This window comes from Gossypium raimondii, chromosome 2 (assembly GCF_025698545.1).
Source record: "Gossypium raimondii isolate GPD5lz chromosome 2, ASM2569854v1, whole genome shotgun sequence".
Lineage (NCBI taxonomy): Eukaryota > Viridiplantae > Streptophyta > Magnoliopsida > Malvales > Malvaceae > Gossypium > Gossypium raimondii.
This window is the reverse complement of record NC_068566.1, coordinates 9,818,908-9,841,385: the sequence shown is the minus strand read 5'-3', so window position 1 is coordinate 9,841,385 and position 22,478 is coordinate 9,818,908. Positions and strand designations below refer to the sequence as shown.

At 32.2% G+C, this 22,478-nt stretch overlaps 1 protein-coding gene and 1 long non-coding RNA gene across 2 annotated transcripts; both read right to left on the bottom strand.

The window, feature by feature from the left end:
• Positions 1 to 5,529: 5,529 nt before the first annotated feature.
• LOC105787988 (uncharacterized) lies at positions 5,530 to 7,426 on the bottom strand. Its single transcript, XR_001131776.2, has 3 exons — positions 6,876 to 7,426; positions 6,438 to 6,793; positions 5,530 to 6,331 (listed from the first exon to the last, which is right to left on the bottom strand). It is a non-coding gene; the product is annotated as an uncharacterized LOC105787988 (long non-coding RNA).
• A 6,690-nt stretch (positions 7,427 to 14,116) lies between these two features.
• Positions 14,117 to 19,920, bottom strand: LOC105787986 (tocopherol O-methyltransferase, chloroplastic). The gene is made up of 6 exons (XM_012614640.2): positions 19,552 to 19,920; positions 15,355 to 15,524; positions 15,122 to 15,226; positions 14,764 to 14,967; positions 14,563 to 14,665; positions 14,117 to 14,466 (listed from the first exon to the last, which is right to left on the bottom strand). Exons 1-6 carry the CDS (start codon positions 19,775 to 19,777, stop codon positions 14,363 to 14,365), a joined length of 912 nt encoding a protein of 303 aa, XP_012470094.1. The 5' UTR covers positions 19,778 to 19,920; the 3' UTR covers positions 14,117 to 14,362.
• Positions 19,921 to 22,478: the final 2,558 nt, after the last annotated feature.

Genomic DNA, 22,478 nt, shown 5'->3' with positions numbered 1-22,478 from the left:
ATCAACACGATCACCATGATAACCACTTATCCATGTTTCAAAGAAACAAAAAACATCTGGCTTGAAATCTTTCGGATATTCAAAGACAAATTTGTGAAAATAAGGGTGACCCACATCTTGGCAGTTCCAAAAAATATTTTTTGTATCCATAAATTAAGAAAACAGTGGCAGAAAGCAAACCCCATCAATAAGCAATTTAATAGTTGGTCTTAGTGTGATCGAAATCCATTCTACTAAATTGTACCTCCTCTCTTGACACATCGGCTTCCACAACAGCCCTTCTAAGGCCATGGTCCAATATGTCAACTATATCCTCCATTTTGTTACCAAAATAACCATGTCTGGTTGTAGGTCAATCGCCAATTTATCAGGTGGTTTTTGTAGTTGTGCATTGCCTTTAGCAAGAGACTCCACTTGTTGGTCCTGACCATCAACATTGCCACTGTCATTCCTAAATGAATTCTCCATTAAAGAACCCGACTTCTTCACACCCCTAACAGACCAGAATTTTTCTTGCCAAATGACTTGACTGTCCGGTGTTTGGTGTTGTTTAATAGAGTCGAAACCTTAACAGGTGTAAACCCTAACACTACCTCATCATCATTATTGAAATTATCGCCCAAAATTGAGTCATCATCAAAACTCCTTGAACCCAACCTATCTGATGCCTTAATAAGAGCATTGATGGACATTTACCCAACCCTAGGCCTATTACAAAAGCAACTTATTTACCCTTAAAAATTGATGTCGATTTCTTCTCCCTGGCTAACTCTTTGACTGCCCCCTTTCATTTCTTATTAGAGATCTTCAAATCCTTATTAATGGATTTCAAATCTTCATGTCAATTCCCCTCTTTCTAACCATTAATCACTCTAGAATCATCTCCCTTATCCTCCTCCAAAGGCACAAATCTTGAACTTCATGGTTGTGCGTTAAACTTTCTATTTTTGACCTTGCTACTATTTCGTTCTCTCCCATACTGCTTTTTTTCAACCACCATCCATAGCCCAAAAGCCCCCTCCTCCAACTATTGTTGTAAGTTCGTTTTAATTGTAGTCTTATCGGCATGAACCTCTCTATTACCAGACGTCTTATCCTTCATGTCCACATAGCCTTCCAAACTATGGCAATAACAACCACATCAGAAGCATATATTCGATAGTGACTCGTAATCCACACGTTGGGTACGATCATTAATCTTCAACTTGGATACAAGTGGTTTCCTCATATCTATACAGACGACCAAATGGACAAATCTACCCCTCATTGCAAAGTCAGTATTGGCATCGATTTTTACCACCGTTTCGATTGTTTGCCCAATAGCCTGAAGTAATATCCTTCAGGTAGCCTTGTGAGCCTAATCCAAACTACTTGAGCATCAATTCCAATATTAGTATGTAAAAAATCTGGCATCCATGGATGCACAGTCAGGTACTGTCTAAAAATGACCCAGGGCCCTCCAATCATCACTTTATGATAATCATCCTCATCATTAAAACAAACCAAATAGAAGTCATTTTCCATATCCATAAGTTGAAATGAACTTCTAGTTTTCCACACCATAGTAACTTAAGGAAGCAATGCATTGAAGCTAATTCTACGGCCCAACAGCTTTATGATAAGAGTCTTCACCATTTTCTGCTTGATGAACTTCTAAATCCGATCTAAAAAAGTGATCGTTAGCATTCCATCCACCATTTCTGTGACCACATCTCCATCTTGGAGCTCAAAATTCTCTTTCATTTTGTCAGTTTGATTCGAACCTTGATTTGCCCCCATTAGTGTAGCCTTGTAAGAGATGAATTTTCCTACCATGCATATCTACAGTCAGATCTTCCTTCCCCGAATCCTCCTCTGATCGCTAATGAACTTTCTTAATAGCCTTACCAATACCGATATTAGACCCGACATGATTCCCGCCTACCAAAAATTCCATCATTGGAAGCGTGTCCATTTTAGACTATTTTAGATACCAAAAATTAATAAAAGAGAGTAAAATATTGAGTGGTCTATTTATATCTTATTTTGATAACAAAAATTAAAAAAGAGAGAGTAAAATTTAGTTGAAAAGTAAAAAGTAAAAGAAATATTTTGTTTTAATTTAACAAAATCATTCATAAAATAAAATATAAAAAATAAGAAACATTATATTATTCATAAAAGCATAATAAAGTATTAATAATAATCCATAATTAAATATGATCAATCAACGGTCTGCTAAAATAGCACGCCTCTGTCTGCGCTCTTGCAGTTTTTAGGGTTTCTTTTATTTTTTATTTTTAGGTTTTTATCTTGATTTGTTGCTTCCTGTCTCTTGATACAACGGTAAAATTCAGATCTCTTTAGTACAACAATTTCAAGGAACGGGTTAGTATGGAGACAGAATTTGCGGAACTATCTTTGGAGGAGGAGGAAGATGAAATTTTACAAGTACAAACTGAAACTGATACAGATAGAGAATCAGAAGTTTTGCAATTGGTGGGATGCTTTTTAACTGCAAATATTGTTCATTTTCCAGCAATGAGGAGTATAATGGCGAATTTGTGGCACCCCATAAAAGGAGTCCAAATTAGAGATTTGGGGGAAAGAAGGTATCTATTTCAATTTTTTCATATAATGGATCTAGAAAGGGTTATTAAAGGTTAACCTTGGACTTTTAACAATCATTTACTGATTCTTCATAAGTTGCAAAGGGGGGAGGATCCTTTGAATGTCTCATTAATTTACTCACCTATGTGGGTTCAACTTTATAATGTTCCTATCGGCTTTGTGTCGGAAAATCTGGCAATTCAACTGGGCAATTTCATTGGTGAATTCATGGAGTATGATGGCTCAAGTCTAGGTAAAGATAGCTGAAATTTCATGAGAATAAGAGTTAAAATTGATATAAGGCGTCCTTTGAAAAGGAAAAAAAACAAATATTGTGTTATGGAAAGTGTTCATATGTCTGGTTTAAATATGAAAGGCTATCACTCTTTTACTTTTATTGTGGTCGTCTGGGCCATAGTGACTCCTTTTGTGAAGTAAGGATGGTAGAAGAAGTGGAAATTAAAGAGATGGGATGGGACTTATCACTTAGGGCACAGTCTCGACGAGCTCAAATGATGACAAGTGTATGGTTGCGAGAAGAAGGAGAGGAACAAGGAAGTGGGATCAATGGGAAAAGGCAACTTAGAAGGAATACTACAAGAGATCTAGCGGAAAATAGGGTTAATAATGAAAGTATTGACCCAATTTTGGGGATTCATCTTGTAGGAAGTAGATCTCAGACACGAGAAGTAAATGGGAAGTGGAGTGGGATTCGATGAATAACTCAATGGAACATGATCTTGAAGATGAAGTGTTTATTAGAGAGGAGGGTAAGAAGAGAAATAGAAGGGAGATGGAGGCAGATTTGGCCAAAGAAGAGCCGAACATCTCGACAGTAAGGAGTAGGAGGATATTGGAGGTGAGTAATCAATCATCGGCGGCTGCCAAATGGCAAGCCGACCGAAAGTAATGAAAATCCTAAGTTGGAATGTTCGTGGATTGGGGAGTCCACGGACAATTCGGAGACTTCGGTACATGCTGAAGTTATATAATCCTCAAGTAGTCTTCTTTATGGAGACAAAAATAAGTAGTAATCAAATGGAAAGAGTTCAAAAGAGTTGTGGATTTTTAAACGGTATTGATGTGAGTTCAGATGGTTCTAGAGGTGGGTTGTGTTTGGCTTGGCGTGAGTATAAAAAATTCAGCTCAAGAGTTTTTCAAGAAGTCATATTGACGTGATTATTGATGAGGAGGATGAAGGGCACAAATGGAGGTTTACAGGTTTTTATGGGTCTCCATATTCACAAGGTAGAGCTGAGGCTTGGAACTTATTAAGGCATTTGGGTACAGATATGGAGTTACCATGGATGGTTTGTGGTGATTTTAATGAAATTCTGTATAGTTTTGAAAAAAAAAGGCGGTTTGGTGCGAGAGGAAGGACGAATGGAAGATTTTCGTAAGACTTTGGAGGAATGTGATTTATCTGATATGGGGTTTACTGGTAACTGGTTTACTTGGGAAAGGGGGAATTTACCTGAGAATAATATTCAAGAGAGGTTAGATAGAGGAGTGGCGACTGCAGAGTGGCTGCATTTGTTTCGATTTTCAGCTTCAACATCTTCCACATACATTTTTGACCACTGCCCATTACTGGTTAATACAAAGAAAGAGTGAGAGAGAGAGAGCACAAAAAAGTTTCAAATTTGAAGCTTGGCGGGTATTGGAGGATTCGTTTTTAAATACGGTTAAAGACATATGGGAACATACTGAAGGAGAGTTTTTAAGCAAGTTGGACAGCATGAAAGAGGGGCTGAAGCGATGGGCTAGTCAAATTCAGTTCTCTAGAAAAGTGAAAAGAAGCCGTTATCATCTAAGTTGGCTTCATTACTTGAAGAGGAAAGAGATAAAGAAAATTTAGCTGACTTGATTGATACAAAGATCCAACTTAATTTCGAGATCGAAAAGGATGAGTGCTATTGGGAACAAAGGGCGAGGATGAACTGGTTGAAATTTGGGGATAAAAATACAGCCTTTTTCCACAAACAAGCTACATAGAAATGACAAAGGAATCTGATTCGCAAAATGAAGAATGTGGATGGGATGGAGACAGAAGATTTAAGGAAATGGAAATAATTGCCAGGTCATATTTCAATCAATTATTTTCTAGTGGCAGAGTTGGAAACTTTGAGCATGTTTTATCTGGAGTTCATCGGTGTATTTCAAACGAAGATAATTCCATGCTAAAAGAGAGTTATACAAAGGAGGAGATTCAGCAGGCTCTGTCAGAATTAGGGCCCACTAAGGCTCCAGGGGAAGATGGATTTCCAGCGTTATTCTACCAGAAGTGTTTGGCAATTATCGGAGAAGAGGTAACTTCTTTTTGTCTCGATCAACTAAATGGAAGGATGGAGATAGGACCAATCAATAGAACAAATATTGTTTTAATTCCCAAAATCTCAAATCCAGTGGATATATCACATTTTAGGCCTATTAGTTTGTGTAATGTGATATACAAATTAATGGCTAAAGTTTTAGCGAATCGTACTAGGAAAGTGTTAGACAAATGCATTGATCTTGCACAAAGTACTTTCGTGCCTGGGAGATTGATCTCGGATAATGTGTTGCTGGCTTATGAATTAATCCATACGTTGAAACAGAAGAGGTCAGGGAAGAAGGGTTTTATGGCGGTCAAGTTGGATATGAGTAAGGCATATGATAGGGTGGAATGGAGTTTTGTGGAGGAAATAATGAAGAAAATGGATTTTGATTCAGAATGGGTGGCCCAATTGTTAAAATGCGTTAACACAGTTTCTTATTCAATGGTTATTAATGGGCATAATGGAGACTTCTTTTATCGTTCAAGAGGATTACGACAAGGGGATCCGTTGAGTCCATTCTTATTTTTGTTCTGTGGAGAAGGTCTCTCTAGCCTTATGAAACTAGGTATGCAGGAGAACAAAGTTAAAGGTGTCAAAGCAAGCAGAAGCGGGCCACATGTTTCACATTTGCTTTTTGCAGATGATTGCATACTGTTTGGGGAAGCTTCTGAGAGGGGTTCAATTTTTTTGAAACAGGTCCTCCGTGAATACGAATTTTGCTCGGGTCAGAAAGTTAACTTTTCAAAATCTACAATCTTTTTCAGCAGAAACACTCAAGAAGGAGAAAGAAGAACAATTACTCGGATTCTTGGGGTACGAAGTTCAGATGATATGGAAAGATATTTAGGGTTACCTAGCCTGGTGGGTAGAAAGAAGAAGATAGCATTTCAGATGCTAAAGGATAGATTCAAGCAACGAATTGACAATTGGAGTATCAAATATCTATCACAAGGAGGTAAAGAGGTCTTCATCAAAGCTGTTTTACAATCTATACCAACCTACTCGATGATGTGTTTTTTACTTCCTAAATCTTTTTACAAGGAGTTAGAGGGTATTATTGCTAAATTTTGGTGGCAGAAAAATAAGGGGAAAAAAAGGGATCCATTGGTGCTCCTAGAAGGATATTTGCATTGAAAAAGAATTGGGTGGGTTAGGTTTTAGAAGCCTTGATAAATTTAATATAGCTTTACTGGCAAAACAAGGGTGGCGACTTCTTAATTATCCGAGTTTGTTATTAGCCCGAGTTTTAAAGGCGAAATATTTTCCAGAATCAAATTTCTTGAACGCTCCTCTGAGTAACTCACCTTTACTTACCTGGAGGAGTATATGGTCGTCAAAAAAACTCCTGACAGACGAATTATGTTGGAGGGTTGGTAAATGAGACCACATTTCAGTATGGGATGATATATGGGTGCCGAAAATGGCTGCAGACAGATTACAGAATGACAATAACATTGAAAATATCAGAGTAGTGTCCGATTTAATCAATTAAGATAGCAGAACATGGAACAGGGAGTTGATTGTCCATACCTTTAGCTCGGATATCGCTAGGAAAATACTACAAATCCCATGTCAAAGTCAATCCAAGAAGACATTCAAGTGTGGAGAGGGGAGGCAACTGGTGACTTTTCCGTAAAGAGCGCCTATAAACTATTACAGAAAGCTACAATTGATCCTAATGTTTATTTATAGACCGATACAATTTTTTTTTCGAAAACTATGGAATCTACATTTACCCTCAAAAATCATGATTACAATATGGAGAATAGCGTGGAACTACATTCCCATTTTTTCTAATCTGAAGATGCGGATAGTGATGGTTGAGGATCGATGCTCGAGATGCGGTCAGGAAGGAGAAGATAGTTTCCATGTTTTCTATCTGTGTCCTACAGCAAAGGAGATATGGAGTCACTTAAAATTCTCATGGATTTTCAACAACAGTCACTTGGATACTTGGAGTTGGCTTACCTGGGTTTTCAGCCAAGGGACAAATGAACAGTGCATGAGTTTCTGTTGCGGGCTCTGGCTAATCTGGACAAATAGGAATAAATTATTATATGAAAACAGATCAATCACTAGTTGGGATATCTCCAAACAAATACAAAGCTATATTCTAGAGCTGGAAGGGAGTAGAGAAAGAGAACTTATCGAGGGAACTAGCGCGAGACCTAGACAAAGTTCACAAAGAAGGAAAAATGCCATCTTTTTGATGCGGCCTTCGACTTAAAGAACTCCAGATCTGCGCCAGGCCTTGTTGTTTGTAATGAGGAGGGTAGGATCGTTGCAGCAAAGTCGACCCTTCATGAAGATATCGCATCTCCATTTGCGGCGGAAGCAGTGGCAGGTCTTCAAGCAGCTAGGTTAGGGATTCAGTTGGGTTTTCATACCTTAGATATTATCGGAGACTCAAGAACAGTGATTATAAAATGCCAAAATACAAGTCGTGACAAATCAGAAATAGGGGCGATAATCAGTGATATTCAAAGCTTAAAGGATCAATATCGAAGTGTCAGATTCTATTTTATCCCGAGGTTAGAGAACAGAGAAGCCCACAGTCTAGCAAGAGAAACACTCAAGAAGGGAAGGGAACAGTACCTGGAGGGAGAGACTTTACGATCATCTAGAGGAGAAATGGAGCCAATTCATCGGGTTTATTCAGAGTAAAAGAAATGAGAAGACTTCAGCGGTCGGTAATATGAGACGACATTTGAAATGGGTGGAATAGCACAGGTCTGAAAAGCAAAATTGATAAGGAAAATATATGGAAAGATTTGCTTTTATGTTTCAGTGGTCTTGGGAAGAAGAAACGTCAGTATCATTTATGAAGGCCAATTGACTGTTCTTTGAAACAATTTAAAATTTCATTTATTTTCTCTTTTTTGTGCAAACCAAAGCAGATATTGGCCTGCTTAATTTTGTTATTTTGTTTTCTTAGGGCAAATTGGGTTTAGCCCAATGAACTTTATTTTTGCAATTTATCAATAAAGTCCAGTCGAATTTTTCAAAAAAAAAAATGATCAATCAACAACAAATCAAAATATTCTTGTTTGACAAGTTTATTTTATTAAAATTTTAAAATATATATCATATTATTAACTAAAGTATTTTATTTTAACAACTAAAAAAACTAGACTATTGAACAACTAAGTTAATTTGTGGGGTACAAATAAAAAAAATAAAACAAAGAGATTCTCAATTTCACTAGTTTCTATCACTTGTTGCAAAAATAGGTAAATTACATAAACAGTCATTAAACTTTGACTAATATTATCTTTCAACCACTCAATTTTTAAAAGTTACATAATGACCATTAATATTATTGAGTTGTTACATTTCGATCGTTTGTTTGTTAAGTTCCATTATCTTTTAACGTGATCATGTGGCATGTTAGCTCAAAAGGTTAATAACTAATCGATCCCTAAACTATAGCTAAAATATCATTATGATACTTTTAGAATTTTTAAAAATAATTCTAAAAATACTAAAAATTATTTTAAAAATCTTAAAATTCATAATTTATTTTCTAATATTATAAAATAATTTTTGCAACTATAATTATACGAAACTAAAAAAAAATTCTAAAAGAGAGGAATTGCAGGCGTTGCACTCTACAAATGGTTTACACTTTCTCTAAACACTTGCCATTTATCCTCTATAGACAACCTTGACTTCATTTAAGACATAAAGGTGGAATCTTATTGGGGATAATATAACTGTTGTCATTCGTTTATTTATTATCTAACCATAAATATATCATACTCTTGAGTGTACTTCTAAAATTTCTAAAAATATTTCAAAGTTTTTCTTTTTAATATTATTTTGTTAATTATAAAAATATAAGATTATTAAAAATACATATCCAAAATGAATTTATACAGATGGATGTTCTTATTCATATGAATCTGGGTATACATTTCTCTGGATTTGTTATGCACATGAAATAAATTAAATACTAATTTTTATATTATTTTTGAAATTATAAAAAATTTGAAAATGTATGTCCAAAATGAACTTGGCAAATGTGTGTCTAGATTTGTGTGGACATGGGTATTAATATGTTCAGGTTAATTATTCGTGTGAAATTAAAAAAAATCAGGTTTTTATATTATTATTTTGAAAATATAAAAAAATATAATTACTAGAGATACACATCCAGAACAAACTTAAACAAATAGGTGTTAATAAAAATACGAACATCTATTTTCAAGATTTGTTAGCAAGAGAAATAAAAATAGTTTTAAATTCTAAAATTATATTAAAAACATTTTTATTTTTATTTTGAAGACACACATCTGTATTTTATTGACTATTAATAAAAGGTTAACGATATCAATCAAGTATTTAAAAAGGTTGTTAAGTTCAGGTGCTAATTAAGTCTAAAAAAGACTTAGATATCAACAAAGTAGGAATTTCTAAATTTTGATCTTTATGTTTTGATCTATACGAGAAAAGTTTTGAAAACTTTTTACAATAATTTCTTTATTTAGAACTTTATGATTTTAAAACTTTTCATATATTATGGATTCAAAAAATATTTTTATAATTTTGGAAAATGAATTATGAATTATGAATTTAAGATTTTTTTTAGAATTATTGTAAAAAAATTCTAAAAGTATTAAAATAATACTCTAGATATAGTTCAAAGACCAAATTAGTCATTAACCTTTTAAGTTAACATGTCATCTTTCGTTAAATAGGAAGTTAATGGATGAGTGACATGATAACGTTAGCTTTTGAAAATTTAATGACTAAGGGCTTTAGCTACAGTTAGTGTAAAAATAGCGGTGGCAATGAGCTTAGATACTGTAGTGATATGAAAAAATTAAACACAAACCACTAAAAGTAAACACCCATCCAAAAAGACTCTAAAATTTAATTTTAATAAAAAACTTAAAGATTGTTTAAGTAGTTTACCCAAAAAAAAATCGAAACAAGTAGTTTTGTTTCCTCCCATTATCTCAATCCAAACATTATATAAATCCTAAAAGATCCCCACATAAAACCATAAAAAAAGAAATCTGCTTTTTTTGGTTGTTTAGACTAAAGATGTGTCTTTGTTGTAGAATATACATGCTTTGCATGTGCATCGTTGTGGTGGCTTTGATATCGCTGTTACTAGGGATTGGGGGTAACAATGGGCTGCGCAAGCTCAAGGATGCATTCCATGCGGATTATTGTGATCCAAAAATCTCATCTTGTGGAAGGCCATTCTTGGTTTATCCAGCTCCTCCTCCATTCTAAACTCTTTACTTTTTAATTTCATAGAAATAATGGGTGGGATTGTTTGTCGCTTTGATGGGGGATTATCAACTTTAATTCTGTTGTTGCTTTGTAATGTGGTATGATGCTTATATTATAATAAAGACATGCTATTAAACTTTGTTTTCTTTTTCTTTTTGGTGCTACGAATCTCAACCAGCTTCAGACCTCCAACTCCACTCAGCAAACATGGTCAGTTTTGATGGACTAACTCAATCTGTTTAAACAACCATTATTTCTCTTTAAATAACAAAAATTGGGGACATCCCATTGTCCTTCTGTTTCTAAAAGGAGAGGTGGGTATTTCATACATTATTAATGTCTCGTTTAACTCCTAGCCTAATAACAAAAGGAAATTTTGATTATTATATATGTATTACATTAGTTAGACAAATGGTTAGTACAATTTTAAACATGAAATTAGAAAGATAAGCAAAACTTTTATAAAAACCAGATCTCTTCAAAATAAGTGAAAGTTTTCTTCTCTTTGCTAAAAATAAGTCACGAAAGTGGTTAAATATTACCAATTATTGTAAACTTATATATATTAAAACATGCATAAAAAATAATACTCATACCAAACATAGAATAATTGATAAAATACTTCCAAGTCGCATACGAGGAATCATTGTCATTAAATCTTAGAAAGAGGGTTCAATATGATTTCCATCCTTCTACTATGCTCACATTTCAAATTTTAGTGTTGATATCATGACTAGATTCTCTAATTTTAGAACATCATTAATTAATTTAAATAGTTAGCATCGTGAAGTGTTTTGATTAAAATGTTGATATATATATATATATATTAGTTTATATACATGTTAAACTAGTTTTATTTGATAAATTGTTTTGATATAACAAACAAAAATGTTTTTGAACAAAAAAATTATAAAGTTCAAAGTATAAAAGTCATTTCAAGACTTCCAAACATCTTAGAAAATGTTTTGAACACTTAGAAAAAGTTTGGACAAAGTATCAATACCTTTTTCAAGATCGATACTAATCTTGCTTACTGACTTGAAACAAAAATTGAACAATCACAAAAAGTATCGATGCCTATTGTATTTTTATCGATACCATCTTTAATATCGATACTGTTTTTGCATTCTGACTTGATGATTTTTCAAACAATTATAAAAAAACATTGATACCTTTTACCAGGTATCGATAAAATATTTTTAGTATCGTTGTAAACTAACTTTAACGGCCATTGAATCAAACATTAAATGCTAATTGTATTGATACTCATAGAGAAAGTATCAATACCTTTTGTTGCAGGTGAATTTAATGATCTGATATTTTTATCCCCAACAGCTTTATTCAATTCCGCAACAACCACAACAGTTAGAAACCGATTAGAGAGTATAAATACTAACTTCTAAAGGTTCTACCACAATAAGTGAGATTACAATAGACCAAGTGCTTCAAGATACATAAAAAATCCATTACCAATCACTTTGTGCTTCAATTCTTTATCTTCTTCTTGTAAACACTTCTGAACATTCATTGTTTTTTCTATCCGCTCAAGTGTTTTCCTTGTATTTGTACTTAATTAACAAACATTCTAATCTTATAAGGATTATTTCTTTATTTGCTTCTTTTTGAGAGAGTTTGTATCTTAAGATTTGGGTAGAAATCGTAAGGGAATTGAAGGTTAAACCTTATCCTCAAAGGTTGATCAAAATTAGTGAATTTGAGAAAATCCTTAGTTTTGGAAAGCTAAGATAGTGGAGTAGGCAATTGGGGCCAAACCACTATAAATCGTGCGTTTATTGTTTCATATTCTTTCATTGCTTCCACCAAATTTTTAAAAGGTCAGTTCACCCCCTTTTGGCTATTTCTAGTGGCCAATCGAGCTAACAATATGTTAATATTATTAAATCCTTAATTGAGTTTTTATCATGAATTAATTAGACATAATTTTAATTATAAAATTTGAACATAATTTAAAACAATACTACATACAAATTAAAAAGGTGCAAAGGTAAATTATATTTAAAAAATACTTGAAAAAAAACTAATATTTTTCTACTAATAATAACTTATATCATTGATGATTAAAAATTGCAACATTTTTAACCTCTATTAGGGTTGGAAAATAGCATATCAGGAGCAAATTCAAAATAGAAAATCTGATTGCCCATAATGACTCAAATTAACATACTTGATATTATACTATCTCAAAACATATTATAAACTTATATTCCAAAACGTAATTCGAAAAGTATAAGAATACCAAAGCACAAAGTGGTAACATATTTCTCCAGAATAATCATACTAGCATGCTTAGTCCGATTTTCATAAAACATGTACAAAAAGATAATCTAGCATAAAACATTGAATCTACTGAATTGACATGGGAACAACTATTGATTTCTCATTCCTTTGCCTTTCTTCCTCCTCTCTAGGTTAGTTTCCCCAAATCATCAAATTCTTTGTCTGAAAAACATGGTAAGTAAAAGTATAACATAAACATTAGACATGGACTGTAAGACCACATAATTATCTGGGCTTTTAAATAAAATGCCCATTTAAAAGTTGTGAGTTTTACAACTAAGCAAAATATTATAAATAAAATCAAAAGTAAATATGCTATAGAAAACATGAGAACCATATAATTAAGTGAAATTAGAATGTGTAGTAGACTATATTGACTTCATGATTTCATAGGTCAACCTCGATGTTTCCCTCTCCACTAATTTGGTTCCCCTCTCCCCTCATGAAACTGTTAAGTATCCTTTATTCCTTCTTTATGACTAAAAATTTGAAAGCTTTGCTAGAAGTGGAGGTTAGTGATACCCTTCGATTATATATATTCTTTTAGGATTAATTGGAACTACTTTGTTCAAGATTATATAAAACCTCTCAATTTTAAAGTTGTATGCAAAAGTAATAAAATAATAAGGGTAACTATAAAAATAGTCACTTTTGTTTGCCTTAGATTACATTTTAGTCACTTACATTATCGTTTTGTTACGAAGCGATCACTCTACTGTTAAACTCTGTTACCTCCCTAACGGCGGTCTTACATGGCAGTCCAAATGGATTTTAAATGCCAACTTGGATGTCTTACGTGGCAATCTAAATTAAATTTATTTAATTAAAAACTTATTTTCATCCTAACAACTGGACATCTAAGTTGGCATTTAAAACCCATTTGGACTGCCATGTCGAACTGCTGTTAGGGAGGTACAGAAGTTTAACGGTAAAGTGACCATTTCGTAACAATACGACAACGTAAGTGACTAAAACATAACATTTCAAACATAAGTGACTAAAATGTAATATAAGGCCAACAAAAGTGACTAATTTTATAATTTACCCAAATAATAATGAACCTCCGATCATAACATTTAATTGATGTAGAGTCAATTTGCTGAAATAATTTTAATAAAATTTTAATAAAATTGACATGCTAGCTTGCGTGCGTTTAATGTATACTTCGGATAACTTTGATAATTAAATTGGTTAAATCACCAAGTTGAGTAGACGTTAACGAAAGCTTGGCTCGACCTTCATTTCTCTTATTTGCAGAAGATAAGAGCAAATTGTCTATTCCTACACCTGCCTCATGATTATATATAATCCATAGTTTATACCTTGTACTTATCTCTGGTGAAAACGAAATGCATGAAAGCCATGTTATCTTCTGTGATTTTTTAATTTAATTCTAACGTATTTAAATATTAATATTAAATTATTTTTTTATTAGTGAAATGGGTTTTTTAATCCCCACAATCTCAATTAACCAATTCATGACTACCTATATTAAGACACAAGCACCATTCAAGTGGAGTAATGATGTAGGATTATTGTAGACCAATTCTTGAGGCCCCAAACATCCCTTGTTAATGGGAAAGATGGTGCTGTACTTCTAGCAGCTAATTCCTGCTTTACTCATTTCTCCTTCATCTCTAAAAATTAGTGAATGAGCAAGACAGGCAAGGTTGAAAATAAAAGCCTAAAATTACAATGTTACAATAGTTCTCCATGCATTCTATAGACTGATTGATTTTATTGGCCTACAATAAGACTAACAAGTTCCAGAAACGAGAGGAAACCCAGACTTACTTTATTTTATACTTGAAATAAGCAATTGGGGGGTGACACTGACACACCCCTATTACAACTATGAAGATGAATTATGTTTCAAATTAATGCAGCAGAGTAAAACATTTGGTTGTCGTGGCGGTTTACTCGGGTTTCCGGCATGTGATGATAGCGAACTTGATCACACCCTTCTGGTACCCTTGGATCATCAATGGCATCACTAATGCACCTTTTATGGCTTTTAATCCTAATGATATCAACACACAATAAGAGCAACATCAACAATTCTCTCCTATTCTCCTATCAGCTTAGTTTAAGAGTTATGAGCTATAAACATAGTTACCACTACGTAGCAGTGACATGAAGCCCTTCCAGGTAAACGCTGAGCGTATCACTGCCGGCCAAAACGGGGCAACACGCTCAGACCAATCAGCAGCCTTTATATCCTGCAATGTAGCATGTTATATCATCTCATCAAAACGTTATACAAGCATGTTGAACTCGAGAGAGGGTTTTAGATATTTAACCAAGTAAAATTAATTACCTGGAGAGATAGGGACTGAAGTAGTTTGACATAGTCAGAAGTAGAACACCACTCAGGTAAATAGTAAGCATTACATATCCTATTTAGCAGCTTTTTCTCCCATGGCTCCAAATCCTCTTCTGAGGGACCAAGATCCCTATGGCACCATGTCACTATTATTATAGTGCCTCCAGGAGCTGCAACTCGTGCCAACTCATTAACAAACTGCCAGTGTTGGATGCAGGGAATAAATTAATAAACATATGGCACCATTAAGCGAATTATAGCATGTATGCCAAAGTTCCATTAATCTCAACAAGTCAAACAAACTTGAAAGTTTAACAACAAAATGTAGCATATTAATTGGGATAAAACAAACCTTAGCTTTATCAGGCATGTGTTCTCCACTTTCCATAGACCAAACTAGATCAAACTGACCATCAGGGAATGGTTGCTTCAGAGCATCTGCAACTTGAAATGAAACCTGCAAATATGGCAGTGTGTTATAGCTATCTTTCTATCATCAAAACTAAACACTTGCAAAGATGAAAACATTTATGAAGTGATATGCCAGCTTGAAATGTAGAGAACTGAAGAGTTTTTCACATATACCTTGTCTGCTAGTCCTTCATCTTTAGCAAGAACATTAGCCCTTCCAGCTTGGACAGGGCTCAAAGTAATGCCTTGACATTCTGCTCCAAATTTCCTTGCTAAGTATCTAGAGCTGCCTCCTATCCCACATCCAACATCAACTATTGTCTTGGGCTGCTTTGCTGGATCATCTGAATAAGCCAATTGAGAGGTAAAAAGCAATTGTTAGAAGATCATCTTCATCCAAAGGTACCGGCAAACAAGGACTCGGGGGCTGTTTGCATCTATAGATCAATAAGTTCTCATATTTATAGTTAGCTGCATTTTTTTGAAACATCATATTCTTTATTTCAATAAACACCATAGAAGAAAGATGAGAATTTTTGTGAATATTTAGTTTGATTCTTTCCAATAATGAATATGTATTAGATCTATGCATCCTCTTGAACTCATGCTACTGCTCATCCATGCTAATGTTGTTTGAGTATACTTGTTAGCAAGACAAGGGGAAAAATACAGTGTATTGCAGTGAAACAATTTATGCTCAGCTAAAGAAGCAGAACTATAAAACTAATGAAATTATGTCCATTTCGGGTATCCGTTTAAGGCTAGCTTGAAGGTCACTTTGAAGAAATTTTTTTCTTAAAGGTAAGATTCTGTACAAAAAAAAAAAACCTTTCATGTTGTTATCTAAGAGAATTTTTATTTTCCTCCTTAAAGATATTTTGTTCCTATTCAACCTTTCTTTTATTAATCATCAAAGAAAGAATGAACAAATAAAACATTAAAATACATTAAGTCATGCCTAAGGATATTAGATTATGTCAATTTTGGGTGTCAATTATGCTTCTTCTTTTAATCTCTATACTAATTTTTTTATAATCTTTATACTAAATTTAATCATTTCTTGTCTTCTACTTTGTAAAAATGTCAAACACAAAATTTCAGAAATAATTAAAAAGTATGTCAAAAAATAATATGAAACACACACACACACAAAAAAAACACGTTAATCAAAATATACATTTGTTAAAAAGAAATTAAATTGCTATACCATGAACCTGACACAAAATAAATACTTTAATTTAATTTAATTTTGTTTTGGTGAAAAAGAAACTTAACTAAAATAAACAACTAAAGTTAACATTCAACTACCCTACCATTCCAACTACTTCCTAAGAGATGCTTAAAATCTAAAATATTGCTACTGGACGGGTCCCAACTATGAGCTGCTCTGTATTTAAATTTTATCATTAACAAATATAGAGAGAGAGAATACACGAAATAAAATACGACAATTTTGAAAAAGAAAAAGAAAAAGACACAAACCTATTAAAATATGCATAAACTAAATTATTTACTATTTTATTAAATTATATTATAAATTGTATTGATTTTGAGTTATAGATATTATAAATTATAAAAATCTGAAATGCCCTTATTCAGTAACAGCATACCTAAAATGGGCCAATGATACATTTGTGTACACTTCTCATAAGTAGTTCAAATAACTAATCATAATAATATTTTATATTAACAGTACCATTATCTTACTAAATTAATATTTTCTCAAATTTATTTCTTTTGGTCGAGAAAGATTATGCAAAATAATAATTTTGAAAAGATTAAATTAAAGAGAATGGCTTACGCTTGAAACATGCAGACCCTTTAATTTAATTTAATTTAATTTAACCTTAAATTGTTTTATATCAGATTTTGGAGACCACTTTACACGTTTATATATATTATAAATGATTTTTGGTTGATCCAAAATTAATTTTAATTATTATTAGAAATAATAAAGTATTATATTATATTTGGTTCGGTCTCTCAAGTAATCTTCTATATTTTATAGGCCCATTAATAGAGTAAAAATTATCAAAATTTTAAAATTACTCTGAGTAATTAAAGTAAGAAAAGCATCTCAACCAACTTTTAAGTTTTTCGTACTTCAAATTTACACATTTTAAAATTTCAATCACATGTTTTTCTACAAAATATAACACATCGATTTTAAACCTTTAACTTTAATATAATCTAATTATATAACTCTTAACCAAATTAATATATCAATTGAATACCTTCAAAAATATTTAAAAAATAACAAATATTATTATAAAAATATAAAATTTATATAAGAAAACAATTTAAATCCAAAATGTTCAAATTTAAACAGAGAAAATTTTTTAAGAGAGGGAGGGATAGTTTTTAGAGAGCGTACGGTAGATGTTAGAGAGAAGTTTTTTTGGGGTATGGAATAGTTTTCCTTTATTATTTTAATTTTATGTTTCTTTTTCCTCTTAATTGACGTGTATTGGCTCAAGGCACAAACGTTTAAGAAGCTTCATGAATGGTATAGAGTTTAACACGTAGTTATAAAGTAGATGGATAATTAATATAGGTAGTAAATTATTATGGAGGTATGTATATCAAGAAATTAAGTAAATTAATCCTTGTATCTTATATTAAGGAAAAAATAATTATTTCTATTAAAATTTTAGTACTATAAAAATTAGTGTGATTAATGAATAACTAGATAGTAATATGTAGTATACCATGTTTATTTTATACTGACATGCAGAGACTAGTTTTTAACGGTAGAAATAGATGGATTTTTAACAAAAAAGATAGCTCACTCTTTGTTTTAATGTAGAAACTAATAAAAATAAAATAGAATTGATATTTTTATTAGTTATATGCTACTCCAATTACTTACCGCCAAAGGAGGTAGCGGCGGAAGAATGGACCACAAATGGATATCATGTTTCCTTGTCTTGTTATTCTGTGAATTGGTTCCAACACCAACACCAGTAGAGAAGAAGAACTTCTCTTGCCTCCACCTTCCTATTCTATCTACCCAGCATAAACAGCAAATGCAACCCCCTTACTCCCGCCCATTAACTACATTTGTTCCTTCCTAATTAACCTATCCATTTTGGTGCTTTCTAGTTCCTACGTACTCTTACTACTAGCTATCCAACTAAATGAGGTTAAAATTACAAATTAATATTAAAAATAACTAACTTGTACTGTCATTTATAAATATATTCCTTATATTATTTTTAAAATCTAAATTCAACTTTATTAACTATAATCTTTTCCAAGATCCGTCGATCAAAATATATTTAATTTCTCTATTACCATCAAAATGATATAGATATTAAGCTATTAATCACAAATGAAATGATTTTGTAGTGAGATATAATCGTATTATAATTCTTAACTGAGTTTGGTTTTGATTCAATTTAACAAAAAGAAAATGATAGTTGTTTAGGAGACTGGCTCCGAAGTTTTTCAACAGTTGATCCATTCTTGTTTTCCGTCTAAGAGCTCGATTGAGGAATCAGTCTACTGTTTCACAACCACACTTCAAATACTTGTTTTGAAGGAGTGGATGCTCTCAACAATATTTTTCTTGGTAAAAGATAATAGTAAAATTCTCAAATCTATTAAGTTTGAGAATCACATCATTTATTTTATATATTTCTAAAAGTAATATCTTATGGATGAGTCAGTTATCTTATCAACTATTTTTTTTTTGAAAGAATTGAATCTTATAAAAACAAAAGGTGCTTGCTAAATAAAAGTAATCATGGCCGGATTGGATTGTATTTGAATTCACATATATTTGCTAAAATTTAGTTTAACCTAAAATATAAATATAAAATTTTATCTAAATTCGTCTATTTTAAAAAAAAAAACTTAAGCCTGCATATATTGTTTTTAAATATATTTATATTATATTATTTTACTATTTAATAGTTTTATATTTTTTATATAATAATCTTTATATTATATTAAAAATAATATTATATATTTAATATAAATTTATTTTTAATATATTTTAAATTAAATAATATATAAAAATAATACAATATAAAATATTATAAACTTAATCATTTAGTCAAGCTCAATTATTAAATGTTAAGACCTGAACTCTACCTATATTTTTAGGTCAACCATCTCAAATTTTACTTAAACCGGTCTTGACGAACATGCTAAGTGGCATTCATTTCAAATAGTAATTGTAAATACAAACCTCAGCGCATAGACAAGATTGTAGAAACCTGAGCTGGCTTTCAACCACTGAATCCAGATTAATAGTTTGGGTTGAGCAGGTTTGGTTTCAAGTTGAATATTAGTGCTTTGTTATTCTTTATCCTTTGATTTTAATGGAATTTGACAAGTGGATAGAAAAGAAAAGAAAAGAAAACGAACCGGTTATTCCAGCGAAACGGAGCGATTCTTCGATCATTCGGATCTGGGCAGCTGGATGATCGGAGCCTGAAACATTGGAATCCGGATCGTAAAAACCATGATGCATATGGTCACCCCAAATGTCTTCCCAAAGCCCAGACGACTGGTCGTAGAACTCCGCTATCCCTTCCTGCAATGCACGTGCATCGGGCGTGCTCGTTGCAGCGGTCTCGCCATGCGTCGTCATAAGTCTTGCCTGTCACGGGAACAGGAAAAGAAAAGGGGAAGACGTGGAAAGGAAAATACAAATAAGGGAATGGGAATGGGAAGTTTGTAAGCAGATGTCACATACTTATAATAAATTTGGCAGTTTTGTGATTGTGGGAGTGTATGAAGGGTAAAATAGAGAAAAATGATGGAATTGTAAGTTGGCTTTCCGATCAATGCCAATGTCATAGTTTTTAAACAGAACCGGTGAGGTGAGGTGAGGTGGATGCTGTGAATAATTTCAGTAAATAATTGCCCTACTTCGTCCCTTACTCCTTAAAATATTTTATTTTCCTTCTCACACACAATATATTTCTAGCATATGATATGGTTTTTTTATTAATATTAATTCAATAATGATACAAAAGAAGAATAAAAACAAGATACACCGGTACCATAGGAAGGCATTGTAGTCTAGCTCAGCTGCCGACCCACCTATCCCAATGTTTTCCTTTTGGGTGGGGAGAAACGGATGGAAAGGGCTAAGAAACGAAAGAACATGAATCATTGTTTTTTGGATTCATGCTTCGAATGGAGAGAGAGAACCAAAAGGAATTTGTGTTTTTGGTTTCATGCTTCTTTGTTTTTATTTGTTTTTCTCTTCTGAATTAGACGTGTCAATTCTCTTTTCAAGAGTCAGCTTATTTTTAAGTGGTATCAAAAAAATAGTTTCAACGTATGAATTCATAAATATTAATTATTTAATATTTACGAGGTCATTAGTGTCTTATAAAAATCCGGTTTAGAAATTTTAAATTTTAAATGGTTAATTAAAGAAAAATGATTAAATTGTAAAATTACTTCTATTAACTAAAGATAATAAATGGTTTTAAAAGTTTGACTTGAGGGCCTTAGCTGGTAAATTTACCTATTTCATTTTTAGTGGAGGGTTTGATGGATGTTGACATGAAATTTAATTAGTTTTATTTTTATATAAAAGGGAAAACTTGTAATTTAGTCAATAAACAAATTAAAAGAAACAAAAGGTGAAATAATCATGATCTTCATCTTTCTTTTCACCTTAGAACTGAAACACCATAGCTAAGGACAAGCAAACTTTCGGCCAAAACATTTTCAATTGCATGGTATGAAATGTAGAAATACTTTTAGTGATTTTTATATTTTTAAGATCGTTATAGCTTAATCTAGCTAGTATAAGGATTATTTTGTGAAATTGTTAAAGTTTAGAAAAATTACCATTGATGTTCTTGAAGTTTTCTTGATGTGCATGCTTGGGTTGGAAGCTTAAATGTCATTTTGAGTTAGTTTGTAAAGTAATTTGGTATAATTTTTATGTTTAGAGATTTAATTGAGAATAATGAAAATATGACATGTTTTTTCTTATGAAATTTTAGCATGTAAGGACTGATTTGGAGTTGTAAATTTGATATAATGAGAATAAATTTTAATTGTGAAAATAATCTTGTTTTAGTCTTAGGGATTAAATTGAATAAAATGTAAAAGTTTGGACAAAATTGAAAAGTTGTAAATAGGATGAAATATGTACTAAATTGAGTATTAAATGAAATTGAAGCTAATAAATTGAAATAAACTATTTTATAGATCAAGAACAAGTAGATAACCAATGAAAAGAGAAAGTTGTTGAATAGTCTTTGAACTTTCACTGTCTCTACAGTTTAGCCCTAGTAAGTTCGTATGGTTTAGTTAAAATAAATTGAAATGTTATTTTGATATTGTGTTGTGGTTGTTGGATAATTTAGATACAATTGAATTATTATAATTTGATGGGAGTCAAGAAACTAAATGATTTAAATATTATTAATCTGATGATATATCGAGCCCAGATGAACGTATGATAGGATACAATTGGCATGCCAATTGGTTATATTGCCCAGGGTATGGGGTTGATTTGCGATTTGATTATGACTTTTGATTTGTTACTTTCCACTGAATATATCGGTGTCCAGCATTTGTTGCGGACTATCATGTTATATTTACAATGATTCTGGTGTGTTTCTGGGGCGAATGTAAAGCCTACAGGCTTGGCACTTGGTGTCCAGGTGTGTTTCGGAGGGATGTTAGCCTACGGGCTTGGCACTTGGTACCCAGTTGTGTTTTCGGTTAACTTTGTGCGTTCTGGTGTGTTTTGTAACTATGTATCTGAATCCATTTATACTATTCATCGGGCAAGTTTCCATTGCTTATATGACATGTTATTAAATCTTCTAAGTGTCTACATGGTCTTCTGAGTGCATATCGTGACTTGGTATTGAATGATTTCATGTGATTGAATATATTTTGCAACTTGTATAAGTACGTGTATAAACTCACCTATTGAGTGACTATGATTGATAGGATTTATTATTTGTTAATATTGTTAATGAAATAGCTATGTTTATACGGTAAGTTTTATTGTTTCAACCATTGAACTTAATAAGCTCTATTAAAGCTTACTCGTGTCATTTTTCATGTTCCTTGTAGATAACTTTTTGTAGAGTCGAGCGATTGGATCAACTTGAAGATCACACTATCTAGATGCATTTTGGTAGATTTTGATATGTTTATTTTGGGTTATATGGCATGTAATAGGTGTGTTTTGTATATGTTTTGAATATTTACTACATATGTTACATATGAGATTGATGCAAAGATGCTTAAGCTTGGTATTAGCTTGCTTGTGTATGTGCCTTTAATCTTGGTGTGAATATGTTCACATAAAG